General features: G+C 37.8%; 1 protein-coding gene across 2 annotated transcripts in view; it reads left to right on the top strand.

Annotated features, from left to right (window-relative positions):
* SECISBP2L (SECIS binding protein 2 like) overlaps positions 1-13,525 on the top strand; it is a 28,410-nt gene that overhangs the window by 8,479 nt on the left and 6,406 nt on the right. The window contains exons 2-15 of one of the 2 annotated variants that reach the window (XM_038147477.1): positions 1,198-1,376; positions 1,947-2,271; positions 2,392-2,530; positions 2,918-3,147; positions 3,237-3,261; positions 3,996-4,111; positions 5,901-6,032; positions 6,561-6,644; positions 7,458-7,625; positions 7,777-7,918; positions 9,519-9,688; positions 10,761-10,893; positions 11,881-12,043; positions 12,718-12,938. In XM_038147477.1, the coding sequence (XP_038003405.1) occupies positions 1,198-1,376; positions 1,947-2,271; positions 2,392-2,530; positions 2,918-3,147; positions 3,237-3,261; positions 3,996-4,111; positions 5,901-6,032; positions 6,561-6,644; positions 7,458-7,625; positions 7,777-7,918; positions 9,519-9,688; positions 10,761-10,893; positions 11,881-12,043; positions 12,718-12,938 (2,227 nt within the window). The remainder of the gene's footprint in view (positions 1-1,197; positions 1,377-1,946; positions 2,272-2,391; positions 2,531-2,917; positions 3,148-3,236; positions 3,262-3,995; positions 4,112-5,900; positions 6,033-6,560; positions 6,645-7,457; positions 7,626-7,776; positions 7,919-9,518; positions 9,689-10,760; positions 10,894-11,880; positions 12,044-12,717; positions 12,939-13,525) is intronic. The other variant, XM_038147478.1, reaches the window with a different exon arrangement.

Here is a 13,525-nt window from a genome sequence, read left to right as displayed (position 1 = left end):
AAGGCTGTCTGAGGGTGGATTGTGGATGTGACACAGAGCAAAGGTATGGAGTGAGAAGAGTGTGGTAGGTGTGGGACTATTTGCTGTGATACTTCCAGAGCTCCCATTTAACTGTTTCAGCTCATGTGGGTGTTCTGGAGGTAGTAGCAAGGGTAGAAGACTGTCCTCAGCAAACATGTAGGATTTCATCTTTCTCCTATAAGAGCATGTACTCATACAGGTTATGTGTTACCTTTGAGATTATTTTGTAGCCATATGGAAGGAAAAATGTCTGGAGTTCTTGTCTGCTTTAGAATAAATCTTCTTAGTATTTGGTACTCTGTGAGGTAGTAATCTGAGGCACATATAATTAGGCTGAAATATTTGTACAAAAAAGAGATTATTTTCATCTGAATGTAAGTTACAGTGGAATATAGAATTTAAGGGTCCTTTGGTTCTGCAGTTGTCTTATTGAATACAACTTTTTTTGTTGTTTGAGTGTAAGATGCAGCTATGTTGTACAAAACCAAAAATGTGAGCAAAACCATCTTAAACTAAGGATACCTTCAGGATTGAGGGAGATACTTTTCTTTGAAACCATAGTTTAAAACTTATTTCTAAGCCTTCTTCATGACAACCTTTAATCATAATCTAAACATTTTAAAATACGTCCAAGTTGTAGAGTGTGCAGATAGAGTGTGTGGGGAGGGTTCTCCTGTGGTGCATCATCTCTTAGCAGTTAAACTGTGGTTTAGTGCTGAAAAGTCTTTTTTATAATCGCCTAGAAACATGGTCAGTTTTGTAGAGCAGGCCAGGCATTACTACATCTTCCATATGTTGGTTTCATCTCTGAAAGCCTACACAACTGTGCTCCACATACAGTGCTAATTTGGTTTCGTTCTGTGCTCCGACTCATATATCCTCTGCAAGATCTGGGCTTCAGTCCCTTTTAAATTAATTAGTGTTTGCATTGCAGTTGTAAAGGTTAACACAAATGCTAAATGTTAGTGATCTGTATTACACCCTGCATTGATTGGAAGGATGCAATAAGCTCTTGCCAACTGTTTTCCACCTCCCTTGGTTTACTGCAGAAGTCCTGTAGCCTTGTCATCCATTTGCCTGCTGTTCATGGTTCTTTGCATACAACTTTATGAATCTAAATTTTCCCAAGCAATTTATGGTTGTAATTAATGAAGACATTCTTTCTTTTCTCTTAAGAATGTCAAGCTGTCAGCTGAAGTAGAACCATTTATTCCTCAGAAGAAGGGTCCAGAAACACTAATGATCCCAATGGCGCTTCCTAACGACAGTGGAGGAATTAATGGCATGGAACCAACTCCAATCCCTAGCTACCTGATCACTTGCTATCCATTTGTACAGGAAAATCAATCCAACAGGTAATAAGTGGTTGTGATCTTCATGGAAGATGATTGGGTTTTAAATGGGTTTGAACTTGTAGCTTGAGAGGAGTCAGTGACTGGGGCTCTATATTAAGGTTTTTGTTCGCTATATTTAACCCTTCATGTATGAGGAGGAAGTTACTCTGCCTTCAGTCTTTTACCTATATTCTTCCCTTTGCTTTTCTCCTATCATATTCTTTGTTGCCTTTTTTTTCCTGGCTATGAAGGTCTGATACAAATCCCTCCCAAAGTCACCTGCTGTGCTCATGGATCGTCCAGGGCAGTCGGGAGGTTTTCTTGTCTGAATCTCTGAATGAAGCAAAGCTTTGGGTGTCCAGCTTGGGTCCTGCCATGGTGCAACATACCTTGGTGCCATGTAGCTGATTCAGTATTATGTGCAACTGTATCCAGTTTTCTTCACATAATTAGTGAAGAATATGTTGAGTTTAGAACTTATTATAATGAACTGTTATTTTTGAAGGGGTGATCAAGGCCTGAATTTTCTTTGAGAGGGGGAAGACTTACTGAGCAGTTTTCTTTCGTTTTGTTTTTTGGTTTTTTTTATAGGCAGTTTCCACTATATAACAATGACATCAGATGGCAACAACCCAGCCCAAATCCTGCAGGACCATACCTTGCTTATCCTATAATATCTGCACAGCCACCTGTTTCTACAGAATATACTTACTATCAGCTGATGCCAGCGCCATGTGCTCAGGTCATGGGTTTCTATCATCCTTTCCCTACACCCTATCCTGCACCCTTTCAAACAGCCAATGCTGTGAGTACAGTTACTACAGAGTGCACTGAGCGTCCCAGCCCCTCAGGCCAGGTCTTTCCATTGTCCGCTCAGCGGAGCAGAAGCACTAACAGGGGACCAGTCATTCAAAAAGTAAGTCTGCTTTTGAATAGGATAAGTAGAAGTGTATAAAGAAAATGTCCTTGCAGAGGAAGCACATATCTCATTTTTTGTCAACTTTTTTTTGTGTGTGTGTGTGGCAATATTTGAAAGCAGCAACAGCAGCTACAGATGCACATAAAAAGTAAACGTCCTCCAGTGAAAAATGTCGCCACTCAGAAGGAGACCAGTTCATCAGGTCCTGAGAATAGATCAAAGATTGTTTTGTTGGTTGATGCATCACAGCAAACAGGTAATTTGTTTTTAAAGTTCTGGGTGTATGAAGTAACTAGAACTACATGTCAGTTGTCATCTTTTCTAAAAGAGGGTGGACCTGATTTAGATGCAGCTTTTAAGAGAAGTCTTTGCAGCTCAAAAGGATAATGAAGAAAAGCTGCTGATGGTTGCAGATACCTTCTCAGTATGTCACCTTATAATGTTGCAGTGACATGGTACTCCTGCAGAGATTTTGCCGACTCTTGAGTTTGTTGTCAATAACAGTTGGACCTAGACAAAATTTAAATTCAATGCTGGTTTAATGCAAAGACTGGCGTTTTATATTTGTTTTTATGATGTGTAGCTTTTTCATGTCTCTTATCAATTCCTGCACAAGTAATTTTATTTTTATTGTTTCTCAAAGACTTTCCTTCAGATATAGCTAATAAGTCACTTTCTGAGAGCGCCTCCACGATGCTTTGGAAGTCAAAAGGCAGGCGCAGGAGAACCTCTCACCCTGCTGCAGAGTCCTCCAGTGAACAGGGCGCAAGTGAGGCAGACATTGACAGTGACAGTGGCTACTGTAGTCCTAAGCATGGCAATAACCAGGCCGCAGCTGTGGCTTCAAGAAATACAGATTCATGTGCAATGAATGTATGTAAACATAACTGAGTCACTTAACTATATTTGTAGCTTACAGACTAATGAAAACTACTAAAATAATTGGTTTCTTTCCTTTTCAGGTTGTAGAACCATCAATAAATACAAGTAAGCATTGCCTTGACCGGTGAGCTGTTTAAAATTTGCCTGGGTCGCATTTGTATTTTTGCTTTACATACCTCTTGATCTACTTCAGCATGCTGCTCTAACTGATCAGATGCTTCTGAGGATGCATCTTTACTGTGATTTCCAACCTCCTCCACTAAGACACGTGTTACTTGCAAATGAATAAGTATATAGCCGTCACTAATTATTTATTAACGGCTGCCTTTCTTTAATGGGTTAAAAAAGCTATAAACTCCAGTGGAATCATTCAGACAAAGCCGTGCTCCTGTTTAGTTTGTCCTCAGGCTTCCTTACCCTTTTGGGCTGCAGTTCTTACCTGGGTAGTAACAGAGCCAGGGAGTTCTTATTCTCTATTTCAGAAGCACTGATACTTTTTAGAAGCTTTACATATACCATGGACAAATAGTTTGGTTAGTCTGGTGGTGATACCAGGGACTGCTGTTTATGACTGAAGGGAAATTGGTATGGATGTGAACCTGAGATTTCCTTTCTCACTGCTTTGTGGTGATCAATTCTTGGCAGCTTGAATGTTCCATAAAGGTAACTGCCAACATCTGAGAATAGCTACAGAAGTCAGTGTTGTCACAGGAGAATTAGACTTTCTCCAGGAACTTCATTTGTATCAGGATTGTGTTTCTGGCTCTGGTGGCATATGAATCATTATGATACGTTCTGAATACTAATTCAGTTTTTCATAGATGGCACTTCTCTTCCAGCTGGTATAGGTTGGACTAATGTAAATTCCCAAGCAACTCAAAAAAAACCTTGGATTGAAAAAACTCTGACCTTTTCTAGAGGTGGAAGACAAGCTGAGCAAAGAAATAATCCACAGGTATGCTGCCAGTGGTTCTCAGTTCAAGTATTTGGGGCTTTTTATCATATGGGAAAAGAGGGAATTGTAAAATTAACATACAAAACTATTTAATGAAAACAGTATAGAAAGTTAACCTTGAAGTCTAGTTGTACATTTGCTCATTTGCACATTTCTAACTGGTATGTTTTGTAAGTTAGCTCTATATCGTATATAATTAGTTTAATGTCCTTGAGAGTTCTCTGCCTATAGCCTGTGCTTTATCTGTATCTGACTAGGAAGAACATGGCATATATAAAGCAACCTATGAAATGATGATAGTGTGGATGTAGAAAAAGTTAGTTCAGTTTTTGACCCATTCACACTTCAGAAGAAAAAAAATTCTCAAACTTTCTAAAGAAAGATTCTGATGTGTTGGTGAACTAGAATCCTGTGTTCTTACTCCTGTTGTCTTCAAAACATTTTAAAATTGACATTAGCATACCATTTTTAAAATATTTTTTATTATTTCTTAATGGCTTAAAATTCTTCTGTGCTGAAGCTTGAGTATCTTTCTGTGAGACTTCCTTCAATTAGGACAGGATTTCTGTTATTAGTATGCGAGGAGAAAGGAGAAAGTGGTCTTCCTAATTCTGAGAGATTTTATTGGGGCAGGTGATCCAGAGGGGTACAAAGAAAGCTGAAACATTTGCCTGTGTTTAAATGTAGGTTTTGCTTGAACTCTGTTATTGCCAGCAAGAAAGCTAAGCTCCAAGTGGGAGCTTTGTTTAAACATGCCTGTTTCTGCAAACATATGTGAGCCAGCTTGGCCTGTTTAGGTTTTTAGATGGAATTGTTAAAATTGTCTCATCTTCCTGTTTGGTAACTGTGGGTTTATTACAGAAACAAGCATCCACAAACTTCTATCTGGACGTGTAGCAGTTCTGAATCTTTTTATAACCTGCTGTCAAATCAGAGGCTTTGGAAGCCACTATTATTAGTTTATGGCATTGGGAGAGCAGGAAGAACCAGACTTGCTTTCATCCAGTCACAGTTTAGGCTCTAAATCTGGCAGTTATTTTAGGTATTTAAAAACAAAGCTGGCACAAAAAGTTCTAAATGAGGTTGCCTCAGCCAAATTCACTGTACCTCAAGGCAGAATTGTCCTAGAAACTATTTTCTGTTGAAACTAAATTAGTATGAGGTCTGTAGGAAATTTTCTTGAAAAATAGGTAAGTATAAATGTGAAATTCAAGTCATGCACTGGTTTTTGCCAACTACTTGCACATGGGTTTCCACCAACCTGTCACATAATAAACAGAAGAATGCTTCTACCACTATGCTGCTGTCTCTGACCTTTAGAGAATTGTGTGCATGGGCATTGTCATAAAAAATGTGTTGGAAAGGCAGTAACTGCATGCAGAATAATTATGTAGTGGGAGAAAGTTCTTTGGAGTGATCATGGTCACAGACAGTTCCTCAGGCTTCATGGCTGTTAGTCACCAGCAGCTCCTGAGTTTCTTCATATTTGGCCAAAAGAAACCTTTTTATTTGAGTTACAAATGTAAAGATTAATTGTCTTGAGGGGGAGGAATAATCTGGTACTGTCTATAGAATTTTTGTGCAGGCTTTAAAGAACAAGATAACCAAAAAACACACCAGAAAGCCCCCCCCCCCCCCAAAAAAAAATCCACAACACCAAAGCACAATTTATCCTCTAAAAACTGTACCTAGTTGCTAATTAGCAGGGATGAAAAAGCTTTATGGGCATGCACGTACATTGCTTGAAATATTGAAATTACAAAATGCCAATCACATTTGTGTTTTTCAGTCTGGTTTCAGATGCAGAGACCACAGCACATCTTCAGAAAGAATGCAGAGTTTGCAGAAACGGCACGAAAAACCTTTAGCTACGAGCCAGGCAAGCAGAGCAGAGCAGAGTCCTGAACCTCTGTATTTTGAGGTACTGTTGTATGAAAACTCTTTCCACATAGTAGCAATCCCAGTTGTGTGTGGAATAAGTGATGTTCTCAATGGGAAGTTACAAAACATCTGGCTCCAAGAGGTGTACAGTCAAGATCATTAATTTATTAGATGATCCTTGCATTGTGTACAGAATGAGGCTTGTATTTGGGTGTTGTGGAAAGTGCAGCAATTTAGAACACTGCTGACAAATTAAATAAGCAGCCTTCAAGTAACTTTTACTGTTCACTTGGGAATAGAAATTGTTGTGTTTGCTGGCTTATCCTCTCTAATTGTAATAGGATTTTTTATTTTGGTGTAAAAAAGAAAATTTTTCTTAAAGAATACTATTTGGATACAGAAATGCTTTCCTAATTCTTCATTATTTTCTATTTGTGTCACATAATCCCTTCTAGCTTATGTGGGACTTAGAGATTCAATTTGTTTTTCTACCTTAAGCAGTTTCAGTTGATGCTTCTCGGGTGACTTTGGTTCCATCCTTTTCATTCTTAATTTCTGTATTGTTTAGGATGAAGATGAGTTTCCAGAGCTAAATAGTGACAATGGCAGCAGCAAAAGTAGTAGCATCCAGCAGAAGATTTCACCCAAAGTAGTGAGTAATTATTTTCTTTTGCAAAGCATTGTCTTTTGAGACTATTCAGTTTGTGTAATTTTTTTATGAATCTCTGCTACAAGACTTAGATTACAGTAATTGTGATGATCATGGGGTGTTTGTGTTACCAGCCTTGGATGCTAAAGAAATGCCAGTTAAAATAAGTGGTGCAGGGAACCCATCTTAAAAAAACTCAAAACTTCATGATTTTTCTCTTTTAATGAGATTGTAAGATGCATGTTACAGACACTCAGTATCACACACTGTCCCAGGCTGGGACTGATGCATCATGATGCTTTCATGCAGACATCTCTTAAAATTGTTACATCTGCAAATATATAATAATGGTGTCAGTTTTTCAAAATAATTACAGTTTGTGTTGTTTCTTTAATTTCAAACTGCATCTGCTTTAAGGCTGTGGAAGCAGTTGTTGGGAAGGTACTTTTTTTAGTATGTGATCTAGTTAAATATTTTGTTGCAGAACTGTGTCTATAGACTGCTTAACCTATTTGGCTGCTTTCCAAGAAAGTCAAGTCCTGTGTGAAATCTTGGGGAGGGGGAAATTCTTTATGTAGTAATCAGACTGGAAAACCTTCTGAAGCCATCATTGGAGCTAAATAGAATAGCTTTCCCATACAAAAATGAAATATAAAGAAATTTTATTAACTTGTGTCATCTAGCTGTAATTAATTAGGATGTAATACTGGCAATCAAAACCTTGGGTGATTTGGTTTCTGAAATGCCCCATATTTGGTGGTCTGTAGAGAAAGGTCTTTTAACTGTGGGTTTTTTGCATTTTGTTTAAAATTCTAGTTGGATGACTTACCAGAGAATTCTCCAATCAACATAGTCCAAACTCCAATTCCCATTACAACCTCTGTACCAAAGCGTGCAAAAAGTCAGAAGAAGAAGGCCTTGGCTGCAGCACTTGCAACAGCTCAAGAGTATTCAGAGATAAGCATGGAACAGAAAAAACTTCAAGTGTGTAGCACCCTGCCCACCCCCAGCACTTGGTCAAGAGGAGGATTAGTTATCTGTAGCTCCTCTTAATCTCTAATAGCAGTAATCCTTTGTAAGGAATGTTGCAGGCACCATTTCTTTGTATTTATTGTACGTGATGTTTCTGTTGTAGGAGGCTTTATCAAAAGCAGCTGGAAAGAAGAGCAAGACCCCAGTTCAGTTAGATTTGGGTGACATGTTAGCAGCTCTTGAAAAGCAGCAGCAAGCAATGAAAGCTCGTCAGATCACCAACACCAGGCCTCTCTCATACACAGGTATTTCTCACGTGCCTGACACATTTTGTGCCAACGTGAATGTGATTGATCTGAGCATCTTAAATGTTTTTCTTTCTGTCAAGTTTTAGCTTTTGAGTATAAGCATGATAAAAACCTGGAAAGATTATTTTTAATGCATTTCTCAATAAATTACCTGTGCTATCATCCTCTGAGCTGCAGTACGCAGTGGTGAAAATCCGTCTAGAGCTGAAGCCAATTGTCTTTTAAGAAGACCTGCTATTCAAAACTCAGTTGTGTCCTGAGAGTAATTCAGTGCTGAAACGAGTATCTGAAAAGAACATCTCTACTGAAGATGTCATAAAATACTCTTTGAAAGCGGGGATACCTTTGACTGTGATGTGGAGGGATATGTCACTAGGATATTCTTCCCATTTCTGCTGTTTGTAGTTCAAGGTCTCCTGACCCAAGGCTTACTCAAATCAAATTTGTCTCTTAAACTGTCCATTGTTTCTACCTTATGCTTTTACCAGCCATAATGTCCAATGGCAATGAATTGTAATCTTAAAACATCCTATGTGGAGAAACTTTTCTTTCTGCTGTGTTTTTTTTGGGATGGAGGTCAGTATTGGGTGTTTTTTGTGCTGTAACTCAAAATTTTTTTAGCTTTCACAGCCTTTGTATTACAAAGACTGAGCAGTTATTCCCTTCTTTCCTCCTCTGATTCTTAGATGTCTGTCAGGTCTCTGAAGAGTCCTAGTCTATTTAGTTATTTAACTCTGGAAGTACCTTTTCTGAGAATCCATATTTCTTTTTCTGTACCTTTGTGTAGTTCTACTGTAGCCTTTTAAAAATAAGATCAGACATACACAGATTAGGTTATAGTTCCATCATGAATGTATACAATGGCTTAATTATGCTTTTTTGCTATGTCTGTATCAACACAACATTAAATTAGCTTTTTTAATACTTGCTGCCAAATGCAGAATTGACATTTTTGTAATTACTTACTATAACCCTGCCAATCTGATTCCTAAGCTCTTGTATGTAGCCTGGAGTCCATTATTATGCACATAGTTACCATTTTCTTTCTGGTGTGTTGGTTCCTTTACCTGCTTTGAGTTTCAGCAGTGTTCAAACATTATTTCAAGTTGGCAAGGTTATATCAAACAAAGCTCAGCAAAGAACTGTTGGCATTTCCATTGGAGACAGCACTTGTTTTATTCTTTCTGGCAAAAGATCCACTTAACTACATGCTGCACTCTCTCATCTGTTTTGTCCTATCAACTGTTCAAGTCTTTAACAACTGAAAATCAGCATTTGGATAAATATTTGCAGTTTATCTTACCATAATCATCTAACTAATAAAGCTACATGTAGTCATTTGAGAGAGACCCCATACCATTTATTAAAATAATTCCTGGAATCCACAGTTTCCTAAAACATGAGGCTAAGTTGAAGAAAGCTTAAAACCATCTGGAAGCAACAATATCTGATGATGTAATTTTCCTGTCATTATGAACTGCTTTTTTTCCAAGGAAGGAAAATCTACTTAGAGAATTCATCAGTGGAAATTGTGAAAACAGTGTTGAAATAAAGCTGACATGGCTTTTGGTGAAACTAATATCTATCTTGTATTTAGTTGGCAGTGCTGCTCCGTTTCATACCAAAGAATCTGCCAGCAGAAAGTCCTTAACAAAGGGACAGCCCTCTATGGGTTGCCTTAATCCTTTGGATTCAACTGCCCCAAAAGTGAAAAGAGGAAAAGAGAGAGAGATTGCAAAACTGAAACGCCCTACAGCACTTAAAAAGGTAAACGTGCCAACCTTGGAGTGTTTTGACCCACACTTATACTTCAAAAATAATATTTTAAAAACCCTGTTATTTGCTTAGTTGAGGACTAGTTGCCATGAGCATAGGGCAAGGGAATTATGAGCTTCTGCCTCCAGTTCTGCTAAACTGGTGCCCTCTCCTTTGGATCTAGACATGTAACATAACTTTTCTATCCATATAATCAGTTGGAGTTAATAAAAATGTATCTCAATACAGATTGCAAGGGTGTTTTCTTTTTTTGACTCCAGACACTAGGACACATGGAAAAGCTTCCATAGTTTTTTCATGTGGCTGATTTCTAGTCTGTAGTGCAATTTAGTATGCCAACCTTAGTTTTTCTTACTCCTTTTTATAGAGATGGGTGAAGAACTTGAAGCAAAGCTACAATTTTTGAGTAAGCTTAGAAATAATTAATGGCTTGTATATATCTATATTCATGCAGTCATAAATTAGATATGTGCAGAAGGAATAGAGTATATATACGGAGTTTAGAAGGTAAAATATAAAAAAGTGAGCCCTAAACATGCAGGCCTTTTTCTGACCTGCCTGTGATCTGAGAGGAATTCACCTGTTCAGAAAAGTTTTCTTAACTCTTTTTTGTCAAGGCTTTTATGTTTTTGCTATTAAAAATGATAGTAACAGCAGTATATCCATGGCTGCTTACCTTTGCACTTTCTTTTATAGAAAGGGTTGTCTTCATTGAGGTGCTTCATAAAGATTGACTAGTATGCCTGAATAAGGAATTTTTTTACAGGCATGGGGATGAGGAATTGTTAATGAGTGAATGTTATGTATCAGAAAGGAAGCTGTGAAAGTACTTAAACTATTGAAAGCACTATTGATGTAGAAGTGTGTGAGTATTGAGTATACCATCTGTAAAATGCTGCTGTGAAATACTCTTTGTGATCAAAGAGGAAATAAATAATTTCCAGGGTTTCTGACCTGGCATGAGTAGGAAGGTTCAAAACAACTCGCTTAACATTATGTTCAGTGAAAGGGATGTTTTTATTTACAGGTATATCTAATTTTCAGGTGTTGGTTTGGTTTCTAGATTATCTTGAAAGAGAGAGAAGAAAAGAAAGGCCGTTTATCAGCTGACCACAGCCTTCTGGGTTCTGATGAACAGAAAGAGGCTCATTTAAACTTGACTGCCGACCAGTCTCAGGAGCTGGCCTCTCAGGAAGGTTGGTCTGTCTCTAGATGCCCATCACTCTCCCTCAGCTATACCAATCTGCTTATTTTCATACTTTCTCTTCTTATGCCACACAATTTATAGATGTTATCTTTTAGCTTTTTTTGACTTTATGAAATACTAGCAATTGAAACTCTCTTCTAAAATGCCTTGTCTGTCCCTCAGTTGAGGAAGGCTCAATACACTGTGGGTTCTCAGTACATGATCTCCCTACAGCATTTTAATTATCATCTCAAGTGGATGTTCCCACCACATGTCAGAGTTGATAGTGTTTTTGATAAGCAAGCAAAATGTGACTCTTGTCAACCATGCTATGTTGATCACAGTACTTTTTAATGATGAACATACTGCAAGTTTTCCAGATATAAAAGTTGCAAACTGTAGATAGGGTTTTCCAGTTTGTTGAACATGTCAATCAGCTGCAATTTCTGAATTGTCAGTTTGCAGCAGCAGCCCTGAGCAACTGAGGAACTCCAGAGGATTTTCAATGTCTTCAACATGTTTGGGGCAGTGGGAGTGGGGGAAGGAGGTGTCTGTCAGGATTCTGCATGTACTGCTTCATAACTTTTTCTTCTGAATGACCTGTCTGACTAGAGTGGGAAAATCCTACACATTCTAGGAATAAGTTAGTTGAGTATTTTTTATATATAAATTGTAAGGAATTATTGGAAGAAGTAATAATATATACACAGGTTTTTTCTTCTGTTTTATTGCTTTTCCAAAGTAAGCTCAATATATTTTTAATGAATATTTATGAATATTTCAAATATTGCTCATGTATCCAATCCATGCTGAGTGGTGGATGTGTGTTCAGTTTTTCTCCCCCTTCCCCTTCCCCTCCAGAAGGGGAGGGAAGAGTAACCCTTAGTGTTTTCAAAATGGAATTTGGATAAAGTAAGGGAGCGATAACACAAGAAGTGTGATTCTGTTTCTTTCTCATGAAAAATGTGTTTTGTAATTTTTAAAAATTGCCTTTCAGAAACTGGTCTGAGTATGCCTAGTGATACTTCACTTTCTCCAGCAAGTCAGAATTCTCCGTACTGCATGACCCCAGTGTCACAGGGTTCACCTGCTAGTTCTGGAATAGGCAGTCCAATGGCATCTTCTGCAATAACCAAAATTCACAGCAAGAGATTCAGAGAGTAAGAGCTTTGCTTTATTAATAAAAATTCAAGGCTTGCACTTCAGTCACCCTTGTGTTTCAAGTGTGGGTAGATTTAGTAGACTTAAAAGCTTAATGAACATAAGCTTCCCTTTCAGAAATAGAAGGTTCTGCAAGTAGTTTCTTTTTTTTTTTCCCCTAAATGGATCACTTGTGTTTGCACACAAATGTGTGTATATATGAACAAACACTCACTTGAGACTTTCTTTCGTTGCCACAGCAAATAAGCAAGGTGGGAGTATTCTCTGAAAAATAATTTTTGAAGGAAGGCTGTGTATGCTTTAAATGGGAAAGGAAGGAATATTTAGGAATGCTTAAATAATGTAATAGTACCTCTTAATATGTTAGGGCTTTTTTATGAATGTATCTTTCTAATGTACTAAATTAGCAAAAGAAAATAGTTCGCAGCACTTATTGCAGTATTTGTATTTTTAATATTTTTGATTGGCTTCTTGAAGTTTTATGGATGTGTTTTTAACTTGCAGTTTGCAGTCTGATTTCTAAAACCTTTTAGTGACTTTAGTAGAAGTTAAATAACTGCTCTGAGGAAGTAAAATTATTTTCATTTGCAAAAAGGCTGGGTGAAACATTGGTTATGCTAATATTTGTGAAGTAGCAATGCTGACTCTTGTCGATGTTGTTTTGAATTGACAGATACTGTAACCAGGTTCTAAGTAAAGAAATAGATGAGTGCGTGACTCTGCTGTTGCAAGAGCTCGTCAGCTTCCAGGAACGGATTTACCAAAAGGATCCCACGAGAGCTAAAGCAAGGAGGAGACTTGTTATGGGGTTACGTGAGGTTACAAAACACATGAAACTGAACAAGATCAAGTGTGTAATCATATCCCCCAACTGTGAAAAAATTCAGTCAAAAGGTATAAATGATAAAAACAAGTGGTGCACTTGCTCTTTGCAGTTTTCTTGTGCTGATTAAATGTGTTAATTAGCAAGGTTAGAAGCATTTGTTATTATGCATGATGTAACATCCCAGACTCCAAATGGGTAATTGCCATTCCACATTTATTCTTTTTTTTGCTCCGTTCTGGAAGAAACTCATTCATGAGGGTGAAAAATTTAAAGCAAATAGGTACTGTAGAAAGGAAATTTACTCTGTGTTACTTCATTCTGTGTTCAATACACCATGCAGAGAGTCCTGAGCTCTGGGTGCTTTTTAGGAATATTCCTTAAGAGGAATGTGCATTGTTAGTTAGCCAACCAAAGCATTTTGCCACAACCAGAAGAATAAACAGAGGCTTCCTGAGATAGGAGAATAGCAAATCTCTGCTTAAGACCTATGAAGCTCTAGTTTGTGTGCAGGACTAACAGCGAATACAGAATATCACCTTCATCTGTACTCATTCACTACCCTTGAAATACCTTGTGTGTTAATCTCTGGGGCATAGGAGCTGCTGATGTGCGTAGTGAAGTTTTACTGGCTAATTGCAGCTTAAGTGGATTAGAG

This window comes from Motacilla alba, chromosome 10 (assembly GCF_015832195.1).
Source record: "Motacilla alba alba isolate MOTALB_02 chromosome 10, Motacilla_alba_V1.0_pri, whole genome shotgun sequence".
NCBI classification, from domain to species: Eukaryota; Metazoa; Chordata; class Aves; order Passeriformes; family Motacillidae; genus Motacilla; species Motacilla alba.
This window is presented reverse-complemented; position numbering and strand designations above follow the sequence as displayed.